The 26282-nt window shown below is 42.2% G+C and overlaps 1 protein-coding gene across 1 annotated transcript in view; it reads right to left on the reverse strand.

The window, feature by feature from the left end:
• Nucleotides 1-26282, reverse strand: part of ATP11A (ATPase phospholipid transporting 11A) — a 139810-nt gene that overhangs the window by 66544 nt on the left and 46984 nt on the right. The window contains exon 2 of the mRNA XM_084844613.1: nt 9249-9371. Coding sequence (XP_084700739.1) covers nt 9249-9371 — 123 coding nt within the window. The remainder of the gene's footprint in view (nt 1-9248; nt 9372-26282) is intronic.

Below are 26282 nucleotides of genomic sequence, written 5' to 3' on the forward strand. Positions count from 1 at the left end.
TGGGACAAAAGAAAGCAGACTGGATCATTATCTTCCTTGGATTACTTACACACAATTATTTTCCTCAATAGGCATCACCCATGAGCTCTATCCAAGCATTGTGATTATATCTGCTTGAAAACTAGCCCTTCCTATCATTGTAACTTTGGGATATGCTCACTTCTTTTGCTGCTGCTTTATCTTATGTTTGCTCACTTATTATGCCTTCCTCATCCATTCTGTTTTGTATTCTCTGCTACATTCTTCTTCACATGCTGCTTTTCTCTCTGCTCAACACTTTGCCCAGTTTTTAACTGACAAAACTGTCTTTTTATTCCCTTCCCTTTACTTCTTTATCTCCATTTTCTTCTTTTTCCTCTTCTCCATTTTCAAATCTGAGCTGTACTTTCCCAACTAATCTTCCTGATCACTTTTCTTGTTTTGCTCTCATTACTGTTCATTATGTCTCTCTTCTCCTATACTCTTCCAAACCCATTACGTGTTCCCTGAATCCTACTCCTTCTCACATTTAATGTTTTTAATTTTAATTTTATTAAGGGATTTAATTTCTCATTAAAAAAAAATCCAAAAAGATTTCGCATTCTTGCTAAATCCTACAATGTCGTCATCTTTATATTTCTAAGATTCACTCCTTCCTTTTGCCTAACAGCACAATCCCAGACAAATTTACTCTGGAGCCCCACTGTGTTCAATGGGATTTACTCCCGGGAAAGTGGGTATAGGATTGCAGCCTAAAGCACTTGTTAGGTGCAGAAAAGGGCAACAAAAATGATCAAGAGGCTGGAGCATCTCCCCTGTGAGAGAAGCTTACAAAGGCTGGCATCGTTTAGCTTGGAAAAAAGGAGGGTAAGGAGAGACATGATGTTGTTGTTGTTGTTGTTCAGTCGTTCAGTCGTGTCCGACACTTCGTGACCCCATGGACCATAGCACGCCAGGCCTTCCTGTCCTGCGCTCTCTCCCAGAGCGTGCTCAAGTTCATATTCATTGCATCCGTGATGCTATCTAGCCATCTCATCCTCTGCCGTCCCCTTCTCCTTTTGCCTTCAGTCTTTCCCAGCATCAGGGTCTTTTCCAGGGAGTTTTCTCTTCGCATTAGGTGGCCAAAATATTGGAGCTTCAGCTTCATTATCTGTCCTTCCAATGAGCACTCAGGGTTGATTTCCTTTAGGATGGACTGATTTGACCTCCTTGCAGTCCAGGGGACTCGTAAGAGTCTTCTCCAGCACCACAGTTCGAAAGCATCAATTCTTCGGCGCTCAGCCTTCCTTATAGTCCAGCTCTCACAGCTATACATTACTACTGGGAAAACCATAGCTTTGATTAGACAGACCTTTGTCGGCAAGGTGATGTCTCTGCTTCTTACTATGCTGTCTAGGTTGGCCATAGCTTTCCTCCCAAGGAGCAAGCGTCTTTTAATTTCATGGCTACAGTCACCGTCTGCGGTGATCTTGGAGCCCAAGAAAGTAAAATCTGTCACTGCTTCCATTTCTTCCCCTTCTATATGCCAGGAAGTGATGGGGCCAGATGCCATGATCGTAGTTTTTTTAATGTTGAGTTTCAAACCAGCTTTTGCACTCTCCTCTTTCACCCTCAACAAGAGGCTCTTGAGATCCTCTTCGCTTTCTGCCATTAGGGTGGTATCGTCTGCATATCGGAGGTTGTTGATAATTCTCCCAGCAATCTTAATTCCGACCTCTGATTCATCCAACCCGGCATTTCTCATGATGTACTCTGCATATAAGTTAAATAAGCAGGGTGACAATATGCAGCCTTGTCGTACTCCTTTCCCAATTTTGAACCAATCGGTTGTTCCATGTCTGGTTCTGACTGTTGCTTCTTGACCCTCGTACAGGTTTCTCAGCAGACAGGTAAGGTGGTCTGGTACTCCCATCACTTTAAGAATTTGCCACAGTTTGTTGTGATCCACACAATCAAAGGCTTTAGCGTAGTCAATGAAGCAGAAATAGATGTTTTTCTGGAATTCTCTTGCTTTCTCCATGATGCAGCGAATGTTGGCGATTTGATCTCTAGTTCCTCTGCCTCTTCTAAACCCAGCTTGTACTTCCGGTAGTTCTCGGTTCGCATACTGCTGAAGCCTAGCTTGTAGGATTTTGAGCATCACCTTGCTGGCATGTGAAATGAGCGCAATTGTGCGGTAGTTTGAACACTCTTTGGCGTTGCCCTTCTTTGGAATTGGAATGTAAACTGACCTTTTCCAGTCTTGTGGCCACTGTTGAGTGTTCCAGATTTGTTGGCATATTGAATGCAGCACTTTAACAGCATCATCTTTTAGGATTTTAAATAGCTCGGCTGGAATACTGTCATCTCCGCTAGCTTTGTTGTTACTAATGCTTCCTAAGGCCCACTTGACTTCACTCTCGAGGATGTCCGGCTCAAGTTCAGTGACCACACTATCATGGCTATCAGGGACATTCAGATCTTTCCTGTATAGTTCTTCTGTGTATTCTTGCCACCTCTTCTTAATCTCATCTGCTTCTGTTAGGTCCCTGCCTTCTTTGTCCTTTATCATGCCTGTCTTTGCACAAAACATTCCCTTGAGATCTCCAATTTTCTTGAAGAGATCTCTAGTCTTTCCCATTCTGTTGTTTTCCTCGATTTCTTTATGTTGTTCATTTAAGAAGGCCTTCTTGTCTCTCCTTGCTATTCTCTGGAACTCTGCATTCAGTTGGGTATATCTTCCCCTTTCTCCCTTGCTTTTCGCTTCCCTTCTTTCGTGAGCTACTTGTAAAGCCTCATCAGACAGCCACTTTGCTTTCTGGCATTTCTTTTTCTTTGGGATGGATTTCGTTGCTGCCTCCTGAACAATGTTACAGACCTCCGTCCATAGTTCCTCAGGCACTCTGTCTATCAGGTCTAATCCCTGAAATCTATTCCTCACCTCCACTGTATATTCATCAGGGATATGATTTAGGTCATACCTGAACGGTTTAGTGGTTTCCCCGACGTTCTTCAATTTAAGCCAGAATTTTGCAAGAAGCAGCTCATGATCTGAGCCACAGTCAGCTCCAGGTCTTGTTTTGACTGACTGTATGGAGCTTCTCCATCTTTGGCTGCAAAGGACATAATCAATCTGATTTCGATATTGACCATCTGGTGATGTCCATGTGTAGAGTCGCCTCTTGTGCTGTTGGAAAAGAGTGTTTGCTATGATCAGCATGTTCTCTTGGCAAAACTCTATTAGCCTTTGTCCTACTTCATTTTGTACACCAAGGCCATGCCTGCCTGTTATCCCGGTGATTTCTTGACTTCCTACTTTAGCATTCCAATCCCCTATGACGAAGAGGACATCTTTTTTTGGTGTTAGTTCTAGAAGGTGTTGTAGGTCTTCATAGAACCAATCAACCTCAGCTTCTTCGGCCTCAGTGGTTGGGGCATAGACTTGAATTACTGTGATGTTGAATGGTTTGCCTTGGATTCGTACTGAGATCATTCTATCGTTTTTAAGATTGTACCCCAGTACTGCTTTTCCCACCCTTTTGTTGACTATGAGTGCTACTCCATTTCTTCTAAGGGATTCTTGCCCACAATAGTAGATATGATGGTCACCTGAATTAAATTCGCCCATGCTTGTCCATTTTAGTTCGCTGATTCCCAAGATGTCGATGTTCAATCTTGCCATCTCATGTTTGACCACCTCCAGCTTACCTTGATTCATTGATCTGACATTCCAGGTTCCTAAACAATATTGTTCTTTACAGCATCGGATTTTCTTTTCACCACCAGACACATCCACAGCTGAGTGTCCTTTCGGCTTTGGCCCAGCCGCTTCACTCTTTCTGGCGCTACTTGGAAATACCCTCTGCTCTTCCCCAGTAGCATATTGGACACCTTCCGACCTGAGGGGCTCATCTTCTGGCGTCATCTCTTTTAGCCTTGTGATACATTCCATGGGGTTTTCTTGGCAAGAATACTGGAGTGGGTTGCCATTTCCTTCTCTAGTGGACCACATTTTGTCAGAACTCTCTGCCATGACCTGTCCGTCTTGGGTGGCCCTGCACGGCATAGCTTATGGCTTCACTGAGTTACGCAAGCCCCTTCGCCACAACAAGGCAGTGATCCACGAAGGGGAGAGACATGATAGAGATGTATAAAATTATGCATGGTGTGGAGAATGTGGATAGGGAGAGGTTTTTCTCCCTCTCTCAAAATACTAGAATCTGGGATCATCCAATGAAGCTGATTGGTGGGAGATTCAGGACAGATAAAAGGAAGAGCTTCTTCACAGAGCGCATAGTTAAACTATGGAATTCGCTACCACAAGATGTAGTGATGACCACCAGTTTGGATGGCTCTAAAAGGAGGTTAGACAAATTCCTGGAGGAGAAGGCTATAAGTGACTACTAGTCCTGAAGGCTATGTGCTACTTCCAGTATCAAAGGCAGTATGCATATGTACACCAGTTGTGGTGGAACATGAGCAGCAAGGTGCTGTTGCATTCGTGTCCTACTTATGGGTTCCTGGTTGGCAGTTGGTTGGCTACTGTGTGAACACAATGCTGGACTAGATGGGCCCTTGGTCTCATCCAGCATGGCTCTTATGTTCTTGTGTCATTTCCCATCTTTATTACTATAATGCTCTTGAGTTGCCTTTCTCTCATCTCCATGTTTTTTCTTCTTCTTATGCATGCAGCTACACATCTTATTCTATTCTTCTGATAAAAGTCTTATGTTCTTCCTTGAACTTTCTTTGAAATTCGCTTTCTACAGGGTGTCTTTATGCTGCTACTTTGTCTATATTCAAATAATGTTTTAGAGCAACTCCAGTAGTAGCAGAGAGGATTAAACAGGTCCTTTGCCCTAGTTTCCCATTTGGGCAATCTCTTCCTTGGTCATTCACTTGCTATCTCTTCCTTGGTCATTCACTTGAAGCTGCTATTTACTGTGTTGAGTTTGTGCTCGTTGCATGATAGTTCCCTGGTTTCTCGCAAAAGTTCCTGGATTTCCTATAGGAAAGGCTGCATTCCTGCACCATTGCAATAGGGCTCTTTGCAAGGCTCTGGAAAGGGCTCTTGGTGTTTTATTCAATTGTAAAGCATAGCAACAGCAGCAGTAACAGCAACCACCACTGTTCCCTGAAAGTGCAGGGGACTCTGGAACTGGAGGAGCCTCTGTCATTGCTGCTCACAATTTGTGGAGCTGAACAACTTGTTTTAATTGCAGGCTATATTGCCCACATCTTACTAGGGTGGATTTTAAAATGGACGTACTAGGGTGAGTTTAACAATAGGATGGAGCAACTTGAGCTATTCACAATGTATAATGGTCCTTATTTACCTGTCAGATGATCACTGGACTATCTTCTGTGAGTGGAAAACACATTACAGCTCCCTAGGTCTTTTTGCTTTGGGTGAGAAAATCATTGTTTTATGAGCAGCGAGTTATCAGTTTGTGTAAATGGCCCCAAGATGTCACATGCCCTTGGCCCCCACCTTCCTCATGCACACACAGAGAAGAGAGGCTTCAGTCCCACATCTTTAATTCACTATCAACAGGTTCATTACAGATACAAATCCCTGAAGACTCTCAGGCTACAAAGGAATAACAGCAGGGAATCCAAGTGGGAGCTATGATGTTGCTAGCAGTTTGAACAGGGACTTGCTGGCTAGAATAACTTAGGGAGGGAAATCCCTCCCTTCCAGTGATGATCCCCTACGTCGACCCTCACGCATCGCCAACTGGGTCAACCGTCTGAGCTCCACCTCTAACTTTTCCCACTTCACTCTGCACCACAATCTAGCATCCCTCTGGTCACGCCCCACACCTTCCTCCTCCTCCTCCTGGATTTTCACCGGGGGGGGGGGGGCTCAGGCCCATCCTGAGAAGCATGCCTATCCATATCAGAACTGGCTGGGGAAGATGCCTCCCTTGGTTCTTGCTGTTCCCCTTCTGAATTTGAACTGCTAACTATCTCCATACGCTTAGGGATGGCAAAGAATTCCGCCACGGACCCCAATGAGGTCCTTTGGAATCCGGAATCCAGAGTCCATGGCAGAACGGGACACTTGCCTCCACCTCCCTCTGGAATCCGTTCTGAGCCGGCTCCTCTGTGCGGTGATCCCGCGGAGCTGGCCGCCGGCAATACGGCCAGCCGCCATTGCCTTGCAGTATCGCTGGCTGACTGAGTGAGGGCTAACTCCAGATGCAAATGGTGTAGTGGATGCCATTTGCGGCCGTAAAGCTGTTAGATTAACCTAAATGCAGATGTGTTGGACTACAACTCCCATCAACTCAAAGCCAGAATGGCCATGCTGGTTGGGGATAATAGGAGTTGTAGTGCTACATATCTGGATGGCACCAGGTTGGGGAAGGCTGCCTTACCCCAACTGACAGCTTTTGGTAGAGAGAGGTGGAGGAAGAACAAAAATTCAATTTTAAAAAGACTGCCTGGAAAAAACAGTGTCCAACAAGGGTGGGTGGCAAATGTCCATGAATCGTCATGGGGGCTCATTTGCATTTTATCTGTTTGGATATGGAACTTGCCCCACCCTGAAGGTTTGGGGACAATAGCACACACACACACACACACACACACACACACAGAGTCAGGGCCAGAAATATTGGAACAAGGATAACTGTTTTGGCAGTTGGCCTCTGTACACAACCACATTGAAGTTGAAAGGAAACACACCCAGATGGGAGCGAAGTCAGGACTTTCAGCTGTAATTCAAGGGGTCTGACAAAAGTGGGGCACTCACCATTCAGGAAGGACAGCCAGTGGCATACACACACACCCGCTGTTGGTGGCTCATAAGTAATGGAACAAACCAACATCATTTCAAACTTAAGGATCGCCTTTAATACCTGGATGAAAATCCTTTGCAGTCAATGACTGCCTGAAGTCTGGAACCCATGGATATGACCAAATGTGGAGTTTCCTCCCTCGAGATGCTTTGCCAGGCCTTTACTGCAGCCTCCTTCAGCTGCTGCTTGTTTGTGGGTTTTTCTGCCTTCAAGCTTGTCTTCAGTAAGTGAAAAGCATGCTCTATTGGGCTGAGATCAGGTGACTGACTTGGCCATTGAAGAACATCCCACTTCTTTGCCTTCAGAAATGCTTGGGTAGCTTTTGCTGTATGTTTTGGGTCATTATCCATCTGCTATATGAAGTGGCGTCCTATCAGTTTAGCAATATTCGGCTGAATCTGAGCAGAAAGTATAGCCCTATACACTTCAGAATTCATCCTGCTGCTTTTATCAGCAGTCAGGTCATCAATAAACACCAGTGATCTAGTTCCATTGGCAGCCAGACATGCCCACGCCATAACACTGCCTCCACCATGTTTGACAGATGATGTGGTATGCTTTGGATCATGAGCTGTTCCTTTCCTTCTCCATACTTTTCTCTTCCCATCATTCTGGGACAAGTTAATCTTGGTTTCATCAGTCCAAAGAATCTTATTCCAGAGCTGGGCAGGCTTTTTTAGGTGTTTGCTGGCAAAGGCTAATCTGGCCTGTCTGTTCTTGAGTGTTACCAGTGGCTTTCACCTTGTTGTGAAGCCTCTGTATTTACATTCATAAAGCTGTCTGTTGACTGTAGATGTTGACAATGACATGCCTATCTCCGCAGGAGCATTGTTGAGCTGGCTAGGTGTTGTGAAAGGGTTCCTCTTTACCATGAGCAGCATTCTGCGGTCATCCACTTTAGTTGTCTTCCGTGGTCTTCCAGGCCTTTTGCTGTTGCTGAGCTTGCCAGTTAATTCCTTCTTTTTCAGGATGTTCCAAACTGTTGTACTGGCCACTCCCACTGTTTTTGCTATCTCTCTGATGGGTTTATTTTGTTTCCTCAGCCTAATGATGGCCTCCTTCACTCGCATGGACACTTCTTTGGACCTCATGTTGGGAGTTCCAGTGAACAGCTACCAAATGCAAATGTAACACTCAGAACCACCTCCAGGCCTTTTATCTGCTTGATTGGTCATGGGGTACCCAGGAAACAGGCCACACCTGGCCATGCAGCTGCTTGTCAGCCATTGTTCCATTACTTAAGAGCTACCAACGATGGGTGTGTGTGTATGCCACTGGCTGTACTTCCTGAATGGTTAGTGCCCCATTTTTGTCAAACCCCTTGAATTACAGCTGAAAGTCCTGACTTCGCTCCCATCTGGGTGTGCTTCCTTTCAACTTCAACATGGTGGTGTACAGAGGCCAACTGCCAAAACAGTTATCCTTGTTCCAATATTTCTGGCCCTGACTGTATATATATACACACACACACACACACACCAAAAAATCCAACTAATGTGAAATAATAAAATCTAGCAAAAATAGTAGCATTACTGTTTGTTTAGATAATTTGCTTTTGTAATAGGTTGCATTTATATCTGTTGTAAACCCACTCTGAGTTCAGTAATTGCAGAAAAATCAAATGAACATATAACTGAACTTGACTTGACCCTTGCATCAGCCACCAAAAGACAGCCCGAACAGTATTTACTACCCACATCTTTCCCTTCTTTTTCTCTATTGTCTTCCCCACTGCCAAAATTGAGACTGCAACCTCCTTGGGCCAGGGGGTAGAGTACCATTTATGAAGGGTGCTGAATGCCTGGGAAAAATGCAGCACCATGATGCCTGGGCTATGTTGTGTGTTGCAGATATGGGAGGCGCATGTGCTGTCACACTACATGTGCAGCCAGAACACAGGTGCAGCACTCTTTCCTCTGCATGGACCCCCCCCCCCGCGCCACCCAGAATCACTGCAGCTTTAAAGGCCAGAAGCAACACCAAGAATAATACTGAAGTGCTCCTTGCAGCTGGTATAATTTCTTACAGAGACTCCATGATTGTGAACCCTGCTTTATCAGGGCTTCCGACCACGGAATCTCTGTAAGCATATTCAGCTGAACATGCTTACGGAGTCCTCTATGCTCAATGCATGAAGGTCTAACTGACAGCTGGGAGTGTGAGCATGTTGAGGGCAGAGCTGGCATGCACATATAAAAATCAACTTTTATGGCACATCATAGCAGCAAATAAGCAGCTAGATAGACATGAGTGTGCCACTTTATGTTTGCACAGACAGTGACAATTTGACTATTAGCACATTTTAATGGTGGAAAACAAAGTTTGTTTTTTATTATAATGTCTTTTCCGAGCTGCTGGTAAACAAGGTAGCTCAGGAAGCAAAAAATAAAATTGTTGGTGGAAAATAGAAAGTGGACAGAGCGAAGTTAAAAGTCTTATGCAAATTTCACAACAACACTAGTGAAAAGAAACTCCCCCACAAATTACCTTTGAGGAGACTATTCTGTTATCCGGATACCTCTGTGGAATATATGCTTCAGTGCCCAAAGGGGGTTCACGATGCCCAACATAAATAGTCCGATTGTCCACCCAATTCTCTTCTCCAGCACACTGTGAAGGAAAGAATGTGTCATTTTAGTTTAGCTAGTAATTCGGTATAGATATGAGTCATGCACTGAATTGGTTAGCCCTGTCTCTCAGCATCAGTTGATCATCTCATATAGCTGTCAAAATTCCATCGCCTAACTTTCTGCCTATCTTCTCCTGAGGAATACTGGGATGACACATATGAGTGAGCTGTCAAAATCCTACCTCTAATTGCTTCGATAAGTCCTTGGCCCTAAAGCAAGAAAGGCAAACCCACACAATTCAGATCTCTTATTCTTAAATATGGGTTTTATATGTTGTTCTTGCATTACTTTAAAAAAAAAGAAGAAAAACATGCACATAAGCCATCTCTCTGAATACTGAATACATTTTCTGAAACATACAGGCTCTAATCCAAAGAGCTCTCTTTAAGGACCTTGGCAGGGCTTGCGTCTTGAGTTCCTCCCCTCTTTTTCACACTGCTGAGTGGGAGCCACTTCTGATATTCCTCCAAATTTGAAGGTATGTGGCAGAGAGTTGGGGCATTGCTTCCAGAAGAAGGGAATGTGGAGAGCTCACTACAATTATTTATTTACTTATTTAGAGTGTTTATGTGCCACCTTTCAGGGCAAAGGCCTCCCACGGCAGCTTACAAAAGAGCAGCTTTTTGTGCTGGGCCATGAATTCAGAATCTTCTAGAATATTTGTACAATAAATCCCATTGGTTAGGGATAGGGAACGTGTGGCCCTGCAGAAGTTATTGGACTGAAACTCCCATCAGCCCTAGCCAACACAGACAATGGTGAGGGCTGATGGGAGTTGCAGTCCAACAACATCTGGAGAGCCACACATTCCCATACCTGCTACAGACACTGGACTCGCCAAACTACTCAACTAGGTTCTAACATTCTGTCCTAGCTATAATATGCTGGACCAGTAGCCAAAACTGGTAAATTGTTGGAGCTCCAAATCTCATGGAGCTGTCCCTGGTGCTGCAACTATTTGCTTCATGGGGGTCTGCGGCTGCTGGATCAGGTTTTGGGTGGAGTTGAGAGGTGGATTCAGATCCTATCACACTTTCAGTGGTGCCATAGGGAGCACAATATGATTCAGATTGGGCACATAATTGGACTCTGAAACAACCAAGCTGCTTTCCAACTTTTTAGGAAAACTCCGGATTATCCAAGGCCAATTCTGAATTGAGGCTGGAGCGGTGGTGGGTGAGTTGCTGTCCCTGACTAATCAGCAAATTTGATTTTATACACCCATTTAAAAACATTTGCTAACAGCTTTGTGTTCCAGATAGTTAATCGTAAGAACTTAACCAAACATCCCTCACTCTCTCTCTCTCTCACACACATATTGGAAAAAGTATCTCAAAACACATATGCAGGTAATTTGCACTCTACCTTCCACAAGAGAAACAGCAACCATTACCTTGTTCAACAAAAGTAATACTTCAATACACAAACAGGGCCATGCATTATTAAAGCCGTTATTGCACAAGAGAACTCATCTCTTCTCATCAGGAAACTACATAGATAAGAATATAGTAGTAAACTGGCTCTGCCAGACTGTTTAATGTCAATAATCAAAATATAAACATACTATGAACAGCTACTATGTTTATCCCCCCCCCAAAAAAGTGAACATAAACATATTTTTCTGTCCACTACCACCCTGAACTAGATTTCCTTTAGAAATTGACACTGTGATCCTGGCAAAAGAAGAAAAAAGGAAAGCAGCAAAATGGTGAGCGCAGTGAAGTGTATCCATCACTTTATATGCTATTACTTAAGCCCATTAAAGGTGCATCCAAGAAACCATAAATAAACCTAAGCTTTATGAGTTTCTAATAATACCTAAAGCTCAATGTACCGAAACCCAGTTTCATTGGCACATCAATGAGGAAGCATTACTTATGTTCTCTTCTCGCTTCAGCACTGTCAGCAAATATAGAACCCAAAATCTGGTGAAAGATCCATTTAGCTGTCTTTACTCCCCACCCAAAAGGACATCTTCAGGAATCTTATCTTGATCAAATGTGAATGGTAAAGGAATAACAATATATAGATAACTTTGTGTCTCAGTTTAATGTAACTGAAAATTTTTAAAAATCAGATGAGGTATGAAGTATTCACATGTAGTGCAGAGACATGATCAACCTGGTAAGGATCAGGTTTCCTAGGAATTCTTGTTTTTACTAATAAATTCAGAAAATAAAAGAAAACAGAAACAACATACTTAAATCTCCCACTGATATTATGTAAGAGGGATAGCCACATTAGTCTATTATAGCAAAAGCAGTCAGGAATCATGTGGTACCTTAAGGATAACAGTTTTAATGTGGCATAAACATTCATGGACTAGCATGTTTATTTTACTTGTATTTAGTAAACAAAGCTTTAAAAAAGTACCCCAAGTTATTATTTTTTTCTCCAAATACACCACAAGTATTTGACCAGAAAGTTTTGAGGGTGATTGGGGGGGGGGGGGATTAAAGCACACTTGGGGCACAATCCTATGCATATTTAGACAGAAAAAGTCCTACAACTCTATGCTGGCTGGGGAATGCTGGGAGTTGTAGGACCTTTTTCTTTCTAAATGTGCATAGGATTAAGAACATAAGAACATAAGAAGAGCCATGCTGGATCAGACCAAGGGTCCATCTAATCCAGCATTCTATTCTGTTCACACAGTGGCCGACCAGTTGTTGACCAGCAACCCATAAGCAGGACATGAGCGCAACAGCACCCTCTCACCCATGTTCCCCAGCAACTGGTGTACTTTGTCCAATATGGTGCAACTGGCTCACTGCCTCTGGTTCTGGAGGTAGGGCATACCCATCCAGACTAATAGCCATTGATAGCCTTTTCCTCCAGGAATTTGTCAAACCCCGTTTTAAAGCCATCCAAATTGCTGGCCATCACTACATCCTGTAGTAGCGAATTCCATAGTTTAACTATGCGCTGTGTGAAGAAGTCCTTCCTTTTATCTGTCCTGAATCTCCCACCAATCAGCTTCATGGGATAACCCCAGGTTCTAGTGTTTTGAGAGAGGGAGAAAAATGTCTCCCCATCCACATTCTCCACACCATGCATAATTTTGTACCCCTCCATCAGGTCTCCCCTTACCCTCCTTTTTTTCCAAGCTAAACAATCCCAGCTGTTGTAACCTTCTCTCATAGGGGAGATGCTCCAGCCCCTTGATCATTTTAGTTGCCCTTTTCTGCAGCTCTATAACATCTTTTTTAGGTGTGGTGACCAGAACTGTACACAGTATTCCAAGTGTGGTCGCACCAGAGAGTTGTATAAGGGCAGTAGATATTGGCAGTTTTATTCTCAATCTCTTTTCTAATTATGCCAAACATGGAATTTGCCTTTTTTTACAGTGGCTGCACACTGAGTTGACATCTTCACTGAGCTGTCCAACACAACCTTGGTCGGTCACCACTAGCTCAGATCACATCAGGTTATATTTGAAGTTGGGATTTTTTGCCCCAATGTGCATCACTTTACGCTTGCTTCCATTGAACCACATTTGACATTTAGATGCCCATTCTCCCAATTTGGAGAGATCCTTTTGGAGCTCTTCACAATCCCTTTTTGTTTTAACCACCCTAAATAATTTGGTGTCATCTGCAGACTTGGCCACTTCACTGCTCACTCCTAATTCCAGAGCATTTATGAACAGGTTGAAAAGCATTGGTCCTAATACAGATCCCTGTGGGACCCCACTATGTACTTCCCTCCATTGGGAGAATTTCCCATTTATTCCTACTCTCTGCTTTCTGTTCTTTAACCAGTTACTGATCCATAAGAGGGGCTGTCATCTTATTCCATGACTTCTAAGTTTGCTCAGGAGACTTTGGTGAGGGATTTTGCCAAAAGCCTTTTGGAAGTCCAAGTAAACAGATCACCCTGTCTACATGTTTATTGACACTCTCAAAGAACCCTAAAAAGTTAGTGAGACAGGGCTTACCTTTGTGGAAGCTGTGTTGATTCTTTTGCAGCAGGGCTTGTCCTTCTATATGCCTTAATGTGATTTAAACACTATATTATGTAGAAATTATGTAGAAATACTATGTAGAAATTTTTATTGGAATACTTGTACACCTTTAAAACAATAGCACATACTTCCCTTACACTGTTTAAATTTAAGCAACAAAAAGTACTGAAAACTGATGACACACTAATAACATTTTAACAACCCAATGAACTGAGCATGATATGCTGACAACCACTCATCTACAACTTTGAAGCTGCCATGCTTGCCTAATATTATATTTGCAATTGGCAAATTGCATAACCATTCATTCAATAACCATTCATGGTTATTAATGAAATGATAAAATGGAAATTTTTCAACAACAAAAGAAAGCTCTGGAAAATTTTCTGTAGAAGATTTCCAACCTCCATCACAGGTTGTATATTGCAAAAAGTTGCCAATTTTGGTAGTATGGCAAGTCCTTGGTCTTTTATAAAGCAAAATGTTCAATTTATGGTTTTAAGAATTTCATTTTGTCATTCTAGAAAATTTCACAACCTACTCAAATATTGAATAGCATTACACAACTCGAAATTTTTCTAAATGTTTAACACTACAGTATGAACCATCATAATCTAAACCTTAATCTTTCCCCTTTTTGTTCCGACAAGTTCCTGGAGATTATAAACATTTTTCAGTTCAACAGTATACTTGTGCTCGCCAGAGGTACAGAGGTGCTGCCTAGGTAATCCTTAAAACAGCCCTGTAAGGTAAGCCAGCACTGTATTGCTGATGGAGTGGGAAGTCAGAAAATAGTAATTTGCCTACTGCCATCCAATGGGATCATGGCATAGATGAGATCTGAACCAGGTAATTTTGGGTTCACACACTCTTAGCCACTAGGCTAAGAGATATACTAGAAATCCAAAATTTCACCGACATAACCCCACATTACACTGTTGAACATTTGCCCATGGCAGGGACAGGACTGAAGCAGATGGTAAATCGTCTGAGGGCTATGCCTGGGCTAGTCATATAATCTCTCAGTTTACTATCAAATACCACTTGTACAAGGATGTGCCATGTTTTTCGAGATGTTACACTTGGCTACAGACACGGTAGTTCTGTAAAAATGCTGCACAGTTCGACCTTGATGAAGCAATTATCACTGCTTTTCAGATCACGCTAGAAACAGTGTTATTCTCTCATTTCACAGCAACAGATTGGCAGCTCCTGCTCAAAAACCATCTAAATCTGTACTACTCAAGCAGCAATGTAAAAAAGAAAAGAAACTGCAAGTGTAAAATATTCTCCAATTATCACTGCTTTTCAGATCACGCTAGAAACAGTGTTATTCTCTCATTTCACAGCAACAGATTGGCAGCTCCTGCTCAAAAACCATCTAAATCTGTACTACTCAAGCAGCAATGTAAAATAGAAAAGAAACTTCAAGTGTAAAATATTCTCCTCATTATGAACATTACAGTATGCCTGCCTCTGCAAAGCACTGTTCTCATCGAACTAATCTGCAAGCGGAGACAACACAGTCACAGTATCAAAGCAGCTGTACTTCACTGCAGGAAACTAAGAGGTTCATTTTGATTTAATGTTTGAAGAATGATGCCTCATTTATTTATTAGGTACGGTTGTCCTGACTTGCACTCTAAAGCAGGGGTAGGCAACCTGATCCCCTTCAGATGTTTTAGGCTTAATTTCCATAAGCCCCAGCTGGCATGGCCAATAGTAAGGTATTACAGGAGCTGTAGTCCAAAACATCTGGAGGTTACTTACCTGGCTGCAACTGTCATAATGGCAAAGTTAGACAGTGGCTCAATGCTTCTGAGGGTGGGGGGGGGGCTGACAAGCAGGTCTACAGGGGGCAGATCAGGTGAACTGAGCATGAATGATTATTCCTATGGCAATTCAGAATGAAGCCTATCTATAGCCTTTTTCAGGTCTTCAAGAAAGGGCTTAAAAGCAACGTGTGAGGAGAAGGAAGCACTCTAGCCTGGCCCTTCTCCTCCATCTTGTTTGTTACCCTCTTCTCGTGTCTGAAGAGGAGACCATCTGTAGAGGCGCTCCACACAATTGAGAACCCTGATTTTTCTGCATGCTCAATCACATGGAGAGCTTCCATGGATAGAGAAGGCTTTCCTTTTCAGACAATTGGACTCCATGACCAGAAGGTAACAAACAAAATGAAGGAGAGGGATGGGGCTAGACTGCTCCCTTCTCCTCATGCATTGGTTTTAAACCCTTTCTTGAATGCCTGAATGTCCCTACTAGATACAGATAGCCATAATTTCTTTTAATACCAATGCAAGCCTTCCCATGCTCATGCTTACTTAGCACTACCCACACACACGAGAGAGGTATCAGCAAACCTGGGGTAACTCAAGGTTTGAAGATGCTCAAAATATCTTTGGAAAAACAAAAACAGCCCCATGAGAACTCAGTTGCATGGAATGTACAGAGATAGAATGGGGGGAGGACTGACAACTAGGTAGGAGGGGTAAGTCTATGGAGTGGTTGGAAAGCAAGGAGTGAATAAGAGATGCAGAGAGATAAAACGGATATAGAAAGAACTATTCCATTGTCTGGATAGGTTACTCCCTTGTTCACACTGAGAAGCTATTATGTTTCCAGGGAAGGAACTGAGAGCTGCCCATCAAAATCAATGGACAACATTAAAAAACAAAGTAAAACCAAAATGAAGGGGGAACCCCCCAAAACAGGCCAATGAGAACTGAGCATAGTCAATAGGCATAGGATGCTGACCACTGGGGAAGAGGGAATGGAATGGAGTGGATGGAACCCTGATCAGAAGCACTCCATGCCACAACAATGCTGTTGCAAGGCCCACTTGTTCCATCTAGTAGCAAAATGGATTGCCCCATACTGCTCAGTAAAAATGGGGCCATTCATAAACAGGAGGAACTTTCTGCATAAGCAGGGGAAACTCCAAGGTATATACAAAAATATTGGTTTTCCTCTTCAATCCAAAAAAAATGACAAATGCAACTACCAACACAAAATAGAGAGGTTGAACACTGCACATGCATGCTGTCATGGAATTCTGATAGCAGGAGGGCAAAGGGCAGGCACAAGCACTCACTCTTCCTAGCGACAGGTTGTCTGTTTCTGTTCGCTCTATAGCATAATGAGAGAAACTGGGATTGAAGGAATGATGTCTGATGGGATGTCTTCCTTTGCCATCAATTTCTGCTTCCCCCAGGAACCTTAAGAGATCTGTCCATAATTAGAATATGATGAAAAGCATTTTTTTCCACTTCTAAGTACAAAGGATAATTTAAGCTGTAAAGAGACAGACCAGCATAAAGAATCCAGGAAGGGAGGGGAATTAGGGTTTCAACAAAAATTCTTAGATACATTATGGAGAAGTGGGGGTAGAAATACCATCATGTATATTGCTCAGGTTCAAACCTGAAAAGGTTTAGACCAGCTTTCCCCAACCTGGTGCCCTTCAGATGTGTTGGACTACAACTCTCATAATCCCCAGCCATTGATAAAGAGTGCTGATCTCAGTTCCTTTCTTTGTTAACCATCGCATACCAGTTTACCAAGAATCATATAAATATTAGGGACACAGCGGAGAGATTTCAGGATGAGAGCACTTGTCCTCATCTCAGCTTCTCTTTTCCTTTTGGGTCAGCTCAGGAATCTTATAGGTAAGATATTTTACTCTTTTTAAAACAGAGCCAGTATGGTGTAGTGGTTACAGTGTTGCACTGGGGAGACTGGGGTTCAAGTCCCCACTCAGCCATGAAGTTCACTGAATAACTTTGGGTCAGTCATTGCCATTTAGCCTAACCTACCTCACAAGGTTGTTGTGAGGATAAAATGGATAGGAAGATGATAAATGTAACAAATAATTAAATAAAAATACACTTTTTAAAAAAGGCATGGTCCTTAAACAATTCTTAGAAAGCTTTTTGAAATGTGTTTTGCTTTTTACAACTACCACTCTGTATATTTGCACATGTCCTCTGCTCTCATATTATATCTTGTTATCATGCAAATATTGGTTGGTATTTTGAAGTAAATACATTTTTATAAATATCTCAGGAGATCTGCTACACTAGCAAGCACTATTGACATTGCATAATTCTTGGTTCTGCTAGTGAAATGTCAGGACACTGCTGGATCCTTCCCTTAGGTTGTACTTTTCCTTCATAAGAGAATTCATAGTTCCTCGTTAGCCAATAATGTAGTGTTATTTAAATATTGAGACTTATGAATCTATCTCCTAGAAGTAAATGTGACATTTGTATTTGCTTTAACTACCAACCAACTGTGTAATAATGTCGCTACATGTTTAGGTCACTGTATGAATTAACTATTAGGTAAATGTATTTTATCACTTTAAAAAAGAGTGTGTGAAAATTGTAAAGAAAACCAGACATTTGGGGATTGTGGGTATGTAATGGAGAAGAGGAATAATGCAAGTAAATATTTCATATGAGCTATATATTATTATAAACAAAGTATGTCAACTAATATTATCTTGTAGTGTCCATGTGGATAAAACAGTATTAACAGTTCTAAACTTAGACTATGTCAAATTAAAGCCAAATCTATTATAAATTTGCTTCTTGAAGTAGAAATGAAATTAAGTAATGACCACGTCTTACAATGTAATGAGATCAGAGGGTGACAAAAATAACCAGTAACTTGGAACAATGTAGTTTTGAATTATGTGGTGAAAAAGATTTATGGGAAATATATTTATTTATTCATTTTAATATTTTAAGCCACTTTTCTGCCAAAAAGCCTTTCAAAGCGTCTTATCAGATGAAAACACCAAAATCAAATTAAAAATTAAATATATATGACAAATAAAGCAGAACAGCAATTAATAATAATAATAATAATAATAATAATAGCAACACATTGTGATAATGGTTACCTTTACTGAAATCAGTACTGCTTATCACCAAGTAAACAAGCTTTATTATTGCCTTCATTGTGTAAATTTCCACCCCATACTAGCCCAAGGGTTCTGGGAAGTCAGACTAAGAGCAAATTACTGGAGGCAATTCTAAGTTTCACACATTTCATATCCGAAACTTCTTATGCAGTGCTACTCCATATTAGCTTTCTAGGAATTGGTGGCAGAAGAAGAACTTTTAAAAAAACAATAGCAGAACCATGCAATCTAAACCCACCTGATCTTGACACTGTCATCACTCTTGGATTACATCAATATTATGCCACTGGCCATCTTATATTTCTACTATAGCTCACTGCTAGAACAGTCACTGCCATGAGATATCACTTGTCATCTTGCAGCCCAGCAACGATACATGAGAATTCAAGCAGGCTGTGGACTGGCATGAAGAGGGCAGGTAGACGTCATAAGTATACATGAGACATAATACTTTGCAGCTCTGTGTTCTAAATTAATTATAATTTGTTCTCCATGCTTCTGTTGAATTCAGACTTTAGTTGAAACTGGAGCATGTAAAGAGCATTTCTTGGATATTTTGCTTCTGCACCTAAGAAAGGGTATATAGTAGCAAGAGACTACAGAGCTGATCATTATAAACATAGATATATTCAGCATTTCCCAAACTATACAAATGTTCATAGATTTCTTATCAAACATTACCACAGTATGGACAGACTGTGAATTTACACAGTGCCCCCCTCCAAACAAAACGCCTGCCATTATGCGGGGTGGTGTATGCCAAAGGAGAGATGATATATTACAATGACTCTCAGTGGTGTAAGTATGTGTCTGTGCACGCTTCAGTGTCACGTATTGCTCCAGCATAAGGAGTTGAAGGAAAGCCTTCCCCTCATTACTGCAGTATCCCCAAATGCAGTGCTTTATTTCTCCCCTTAGGCATGAATGGAAACCATTCACTTACAAAGGATAAAGTAAAAAGATGCATGTTGGGCACCAGCCAGGCAGAAGGTAGATCGGAATCTAGCATCTAGCAGTAGATCTCTGGTTGATTTGTAACAGATTAGCAAGGGTTTCTGACTCCCAATAGTTTAACAATAGCAAGTAAAATTGAAAGTTAAAAAAACCTCACCCCCAATCTCTGCCATGACTGACCTTGTGCAAATCGCTTATCTTTTAGCCTGTGTTCCCCACGTGTAAAATATGAGTATCAATTGGTTGCCTTTCACTAGGTCTTTGTGCAGCTCTACTGGCCACTTTGGAGAATTTTGCATTAGAATTCCCAATCTATAGTAACCCAGATGCAGATTTGTATTTGTGTATACAGTACATGGCTCACGGGGTACAGTAGGCAATTGAATTCACTGCCTCTCCAACTAAGCTGCACCTGTCTTCAATTACTGGGGCTTGAGATTCTAGTAAAAGTGAGGTAGGTGGCTACTAAGAGGGCCTTTTCTGCTGTGGCACCTGGGTGTGGAATCAGCTTCCCAGAGAGTTCATCTGACCCCCTACATTGTGCTCATTTTGGAGCCAGGTGAAGACCTTTATATTCTCTCAGGCATTTTAGTTTTTTTATATCTGGTATTGTAGTTTAAATTTTTGCACTGTTTCTGTTTGGTTATAATTTTTATTTTATATTGTAGTTTTAAACTTTTATATTGTATTTTATTGTCTGCATTTTATGGTTTTAATTGTTGTGAACTGCCCAGAGAGCTTCGGATACTGGGTGGTATACAATTTTAATAAATAAATACGAATAAAAAACAAAGTAGATCCATCACTACTGCCCATCCCTACTGTAGGGCCATTATTACTAGGTTGGAGACCAGGCTTCTTCCATGCCCCTAGAGCAATCAAGAACAACAATGTAGCTCTATCCACACAGCCTTGCCTTACATTCTGTTTCTTGGTCACATAGAGAAGGGTCCCCAACCCCCGGGCCACAGACCGGTCCCAGTCCGTGGCCTGTTAGGAACCGGGCCGCAGTAGGGGTGTGCGAAACCCCCTTACCTTGGGTCCGCAGAGGGGGGGAGGTGATCCGTTCCCCCCCCCAGAATCCTCGCCAGCCCTGGCCAGCTCCGCAGCAAGTCCCAGCGGCCGGAAGTCCGCCAGTGAAACCATCCCCCCCCGGTCCGTGGGAAAATTGTCTTCCACGAGACCGGTCCCTGGTGCCAAAAAGGTTGGGGACTGCTGACATAGAGCATGATTAAATGTTGGGAATTTATTATATGTAGACAGACAGACCAACAGGCAAGAGGACCATGGACAACTCTAAGAACTGAAAGAAGCAAATATCTACCATATAACTGAAGCAAGATTTCAATTTGCTCCTTGGGGTAGGGACCTGCCCAAGAATCATAGGTTTAGAAAGGATCTTGGGGACCATTTAGTCTAGGCGTAGGCAACCTTTTTGGTCCCATTTGGCCATATGAGAAACTGTCCTGGGCACTACCACAAAATAGCTTCCATGGGACATGTGGCTAGTCACAAAGGACAAGTAACTGCCCAAAAGACTGAGTAGAAGGCGCAGGTGGGGTCTGACCCAATACACAAAGCATGTGGTGCTCTCAGCAGGCTCCCCCAACCCTGCTGGCTTATCGCTGCCCTTCCTAGTCCTCCCACTACTCTCAATAGCCACCCACTGCTCTTTAGCCTTTCTTAGTCTACCAAACAAATGTTCCTTTTCTTTTCTTTTTCTTGGTTGCTGGCCATGCTGCAGAGGAAAGCATTGGCCTGCTGCCAGCCACCAGCTCAATTTCCTAGGAATGTCTCTGAGCCCCCTTCGCCCCCCCCCCCGGTGTGGCCCAGAGGCATTCATGGGAAATTAACATGGCAACGGCTAGAAATCCTTACTTTGTTTTGAAGGAATTCGAACTGCTAGTAAGAAAATATTTTTTTTATTACCAATAATTTTTTAAAAACCAGGAGGGGCAGGGCACCTCAGTGCGTACCAAGAAAGGTGTCTGCAGATACACTGGTACCTACTGGCATCATGTAGCCTACCCTTGATCTAGTCCAACCCACTGCTCAGTGCATGCTCTGCAATGCACCCTGGCAGATGGTTGTTCAGCCTCTGTTTAAATACCTCCAGCAAAGGAGAACTCACCACCTCCAGAGGCAGCCTCTTCCACTGCCATACACCTCTTAGTGTTGCAATGTTTCTCTTAACATTTAGCTGAAATCTGTTTCCCTGTAATCTCCACCTGTTGTACTGCATGCTGATGGTGCTATATGAACATTAAACACATAACAAATTCATGTCTCCCAGTTCCTCATGCAGCACCACTCCTGCAATTCAATATCAGGGCTGACAGAGTCACAGAGAGAGGGCAGCTATTTCCTACCCCTGCAAGCTTCACTGGTCATGGTGTTGGGGAGAAGGCATGGGTTATTATCTGCCAGCTGTGCTATTGTGGCATTTTTGCATAGCAACTTGCTCTTTCTGTATGTAAGTGCTGGGGGAGAAGCACTTGGGGGAGTTGTCCATGGGTGGCAATGAAACTGATGGGGAGAGCTGTGCTGATGCTGTGGGAATTATGCCTTTTTAAAATTATCATTTTACTATGGGTAGTGCTGAGTGGCACAGATACTGCTCAGCACCAGCAGAGCCAGCAAGTGCCATCAGCCTGATCCTATGCATGTTTACTCAGTAGTAGGTGCCACTGTGATCAATGAATCAATTGTGGTTTTAATGTTTTTATATTTTATATTGTTTTACTGTGTGCTTTTTGGTTTTAATTTTTGTGACCCGCCCAAAGAGCTTCAGCTATTGGGCAGTATAGAAAGAAAGAAAGAAAGAAAGAAAGAAAGAAAGAAAGAAAGAAAGAAAGAAAGCTTATTTTCAAGCAAGTGTGTACAGGACTGCATTTAGAATGGAACCATAGGACTAAACTGCCTTGCCATTCTCATGCATTTCCAAATGCATTCTTGGAAATTCTCAGGCCTCCTTTGGAGAGGATGGATTTAAACGGAAATTATTGCTGGCAGCACATACCATAGCTAAGTGAAGTCAAAGTCCTTAGATTTAAGCAAATTTTAGTCTTACTGACTTGCATGGAACTAAATAAGCTTAAATCTGAGTTGTTGTTGTTGTTCAGTCGTTCAGTCGTGTCCGACTCTTCGTGACCCCATAAATCTGAGTACTTTAGTTTAACTGGGTTGCCAATTAGCCTGTAAATGCACAAAACCATGGAAACCTGGAAAGTGAAGTATTCATGTTTCTCCGAAGTTAAATCGCTTGTTCCTCCAGCCTATTTATCCCACTGCCTAGGTTTTGTAGCATCTGATTATTTAGAGACAGCAAAGAGTCTTGTGCCACCTGAAAGACTAACAAATTTATTATGGCATAAACTTTCATTGATTACAGTTCACTTCATCAGGTTTCTGTACAGAGTAACATGGCTACCCCTCTGGTGATTATTTTGAGAAGACCAAGGCTGAATTTGCACTGACATCTGCCACTTATGTAATTTTTCCTATCACAGTAGGATTAGGTAAAGTTTGGCCAAAATCAAACAACATCTATTTATTTATTTAAAATATTTCTAGGCCACCTTTTCAGGACAGGAGCCCTTCCACGGCAGCTTATAACAATAAAGTTCATATAATAAAAACCAATACAGTAGTAAAAACTGAAAATGCTACAAAAAACAACACACAGCAATATAAAACAAAACCTACAATACAACTGCAGCTACAACCCAGTCAAATAAAACATAATCGGAAGTCCAGACTGAACAAGTAAGTCTTCAGAGCATTCCTAAAAACCTGCAAAGTTAGTCTGTAAGCAGCTCTGGTGGTTTACCATTGTCTGTTTTGTTTGCTTCCAGTAGCAGTCTGCATGGAGGAATAGAAAATTATTCTTTTTAGCTACAGAATCCCTCTATTAGGCTGCATATACACAATCCACTCCGTAGCACAGTGAAAGCTACCTGCCCCTTAAGGTTGTTGTCCCTTACTATCTGCCCCTTATGATAATAGGTTTGATCCAGAAACAGTAGCACCATGATATTATAAATGAAATAGAGAGGGTAACCAGCTATTGGTGAAAAAGGTTGTTCACTTTTGTTCCATAACTCCAACTTACATCTATTTCCACTTGTTGTTGTTCAGTCGTTCAGTCGTGTCCGACTCTTCATGACCCCAATATTTCCACTAGTTCCATAGAAATCAATGAAGGAGTAACATTGACTTGACAATCTTAAACAGCTACTGATCAAATCCATTTTACTACTAATGGATACAACACTGTTGAAAATAATTGTTCCTGAAATGGCAGGAAATTGTTGAGGGGGAATTGGGAGGGCGCACAACATGCAGGGAGGGAAAGGTTAACCCTTTCATCACCAACTGTGATCACCCTGGAAATCCTGCCCCCCACCACATGGCAATTAAGGGCTGAAACGGACATTACTTTAAATGCATATCTAGCAGCTATGTCTTTTTTTGTTTACTCTAATAGGTGTAGGAGTCCCAATCCAGATCTTAAAAGATGCCTTACTGCTCCCTCCCCGTGGGCTAGGATCCCAATCCATATCAGCCCCCCCCCCATTACCTACTGTAGAGTGAAAATGAAAGAAAGCCCTAGTTGCTAGATATGGATTTAATGTAATGTGTTTGGGCCCTATGGGCATGGAAAGTGGACGGAATCCCAGATCAGATAAGCGTTTGCGGGGGGGGGGGGGGAGTCAGTATAGATTAAATACCAGGTAATGTTCTTAACTGTGAAAGAGGTCAGTCAACAATGCAAATTACTGAAAAAGTTTTAAAACTTCCCTTGAAGGCTTTTAAGAGACTAGACAGGCATCTAGCTAATGAGATTTAAGCTAAGTTAATAGTAACTCACTGCAGGTGCTTGGGCAGGATTATTTTTGAGGTTACTTCCAAGTCTATTTTATAATTCTGTGAACCGTAGCTTTTCATCACAGACAGACAGGATCCCCATTAAGCTCTGTTTTGCTTCATGGGCCAGTACACACACTTGAGGACTGCTCTTGCAATTCAGAAAGAACAATGGCTCCCCTTGGTAAAAAGGACAAGGAAACAGCTACTTTGAATCATAAAAGTTCTAGACATGGAATGTGCTTCCTTTGGCATGTGAAATCATGCAAATCTCAGATTTAGACAAAAAGTATCCTGTTGTACCAATAAAGGTGCAATGCATGCTGGCTGGGGAATGCTTAGTGTTGTAGGACTTAGTTCTGCCTAAACATACATAGCATTGCACCTTAAATTGTTTTAACAAAAATGCTAACACAGAGAAATCGGGGCAAGCACCAAGTTTGAGGGGGCCACCAGCATAACTCTGGTAGGCCTCCAACACTGGTCATCCCCACAAACCCTGGCAGGCTTACCTGGCATCAGGAAGGGGCAACACCATCAGTAGCACTCTGGGCAGCTTGGAGCTTGCATTTAAATTTCCTAAAGTGCCCTGGAGCACACCTGATGTAGCATTCCTCTAGAGTCTTGTGGGCAGTTAAAATGGCAGCTCCAAGCTACCCAGTGTTCATTAATGTACCAAAAAAGGGAGGGAGAGGCAGAGCCGGCATCAGTAGCAAGCTGGTCAAGGATTCCCGGTGCTGACTCTGGCCCCCGGGAGAAATAAAAAATGGAAGTTTAATCAAGGAAAACTATACATGGTTAACCAAAATCCCCTCAAAGTCCCATCACTTGAGTGTTGTTATTGGCCATTTTATTCTAAAGGACAACTGGATGGTAAAGTGACACATCCTTGACCAAAAAGAAACCATGTCGCAAAAATAAATTGAAGCAAATAAAGTCATAAGTTAGTGACCTATAGATAAAGGGAATACAGGTCTGCATTTCAAATACCTTTGATAGCTGAAGGCCTGTGCTATGTCCCTAGATCTAGGTAAGCAGAGATACCCTTGTGGAATTATTTGTCTTTCATGTTAATAAGGGAACATATTTTATAACAGCTTAATGCATTCTAAATTGCATTGGTTGTGATGCAAATGTCAAGGGGAGACTGTGTAAGTTGGGTCTGGGTGAGAAGATAAGTGTAATCACAACTTCCAGATGTCTCTGTTGTTCAGTGATACATTAAAAGGTTGCCTAACCTTTTCAAACCACAGCTTTCTATTCAACAGCAATAACAGTGCACAAAGTGGCATGTACTACACTGCTCTGATTTACTGTCAGAGGTTGCATGATGCGGAGGGAAGGAAGTCCATGATGGTTATAACACTGTCAATCTTGTATAAGCCAATAAGCTTCATAGAGGTCACATGACACAGAGTGCTCTAAGGTCACATAGTGCAGTTCAGTTGTTGATCTGTTCTAGCACTGCCTGTACGGGAGACAACCTGGGAACCATTTCTAAGCCATTTTTGGAGATAAGGTATGAGTATGACAAGTAAATTGGAGTTGACATGATAGTGGCTGCATTCAAACAAAATACTAAACTATGGGTTAGTGATACAAGAACAAGCTTATGGGAGCCTTGGGCTCACATGTTCCCCCTCTGGCATTGCTGTAAGGCGATCAGAAGCTTCCACTTCCATTTTAGATTAACCACAGTTTAGTGTGCCACCCGAACCCTAAACTGTGGTTCATCCTAATCTACTCCCAGGCATTTGACAGTGTATGATAAAGTTTTAACAGGTCCTGGGATTTTATTGCTGATTGTTTTAAGTTGTTTGTATATGTAAATGATTTTTATATTGTGTTTTATATTGTATTTTTAAGGTTATAAGATTTTTGGCAGTATAGAATTATGATTATGATGATGATGATGACTCCCAGAAAACCCTTCTCTAACTGAAGACCAGGAGAAACTTACAGTAGCCCAAAGGCAGCCTAAAGAGCCCCATCTCAGGGATGCTTCACCTGTGCCCCCCATAACTTCTCCAACCCCATCCCAAAGCCCTGCCTTACTTCATGAGTTTCTGCACCCTGAGATAAATAGAGCAATGGTGTGACTTGGTAGAAGAAAACTTCCTGTCCATCCTAGGAAGTATGCCCTGAGGTACAACAGTATGATAGTGCAGAATCCTCAAAGT

The sequence above is a fragment of the Heloderma suspectum genome, chromosome 3 (genome assembly GCF_057233095.1).
Source record: "Heloderma suspectum isolate Gila_16-S chromosome 3, 16-S_ref, whole genome shotgun sequence".
NCBI lineage: Eukaryota > Metazoa > Chordata > Lepidosauria > Squamata > Helodermatidae > Heloderma > Heloderma suspectum.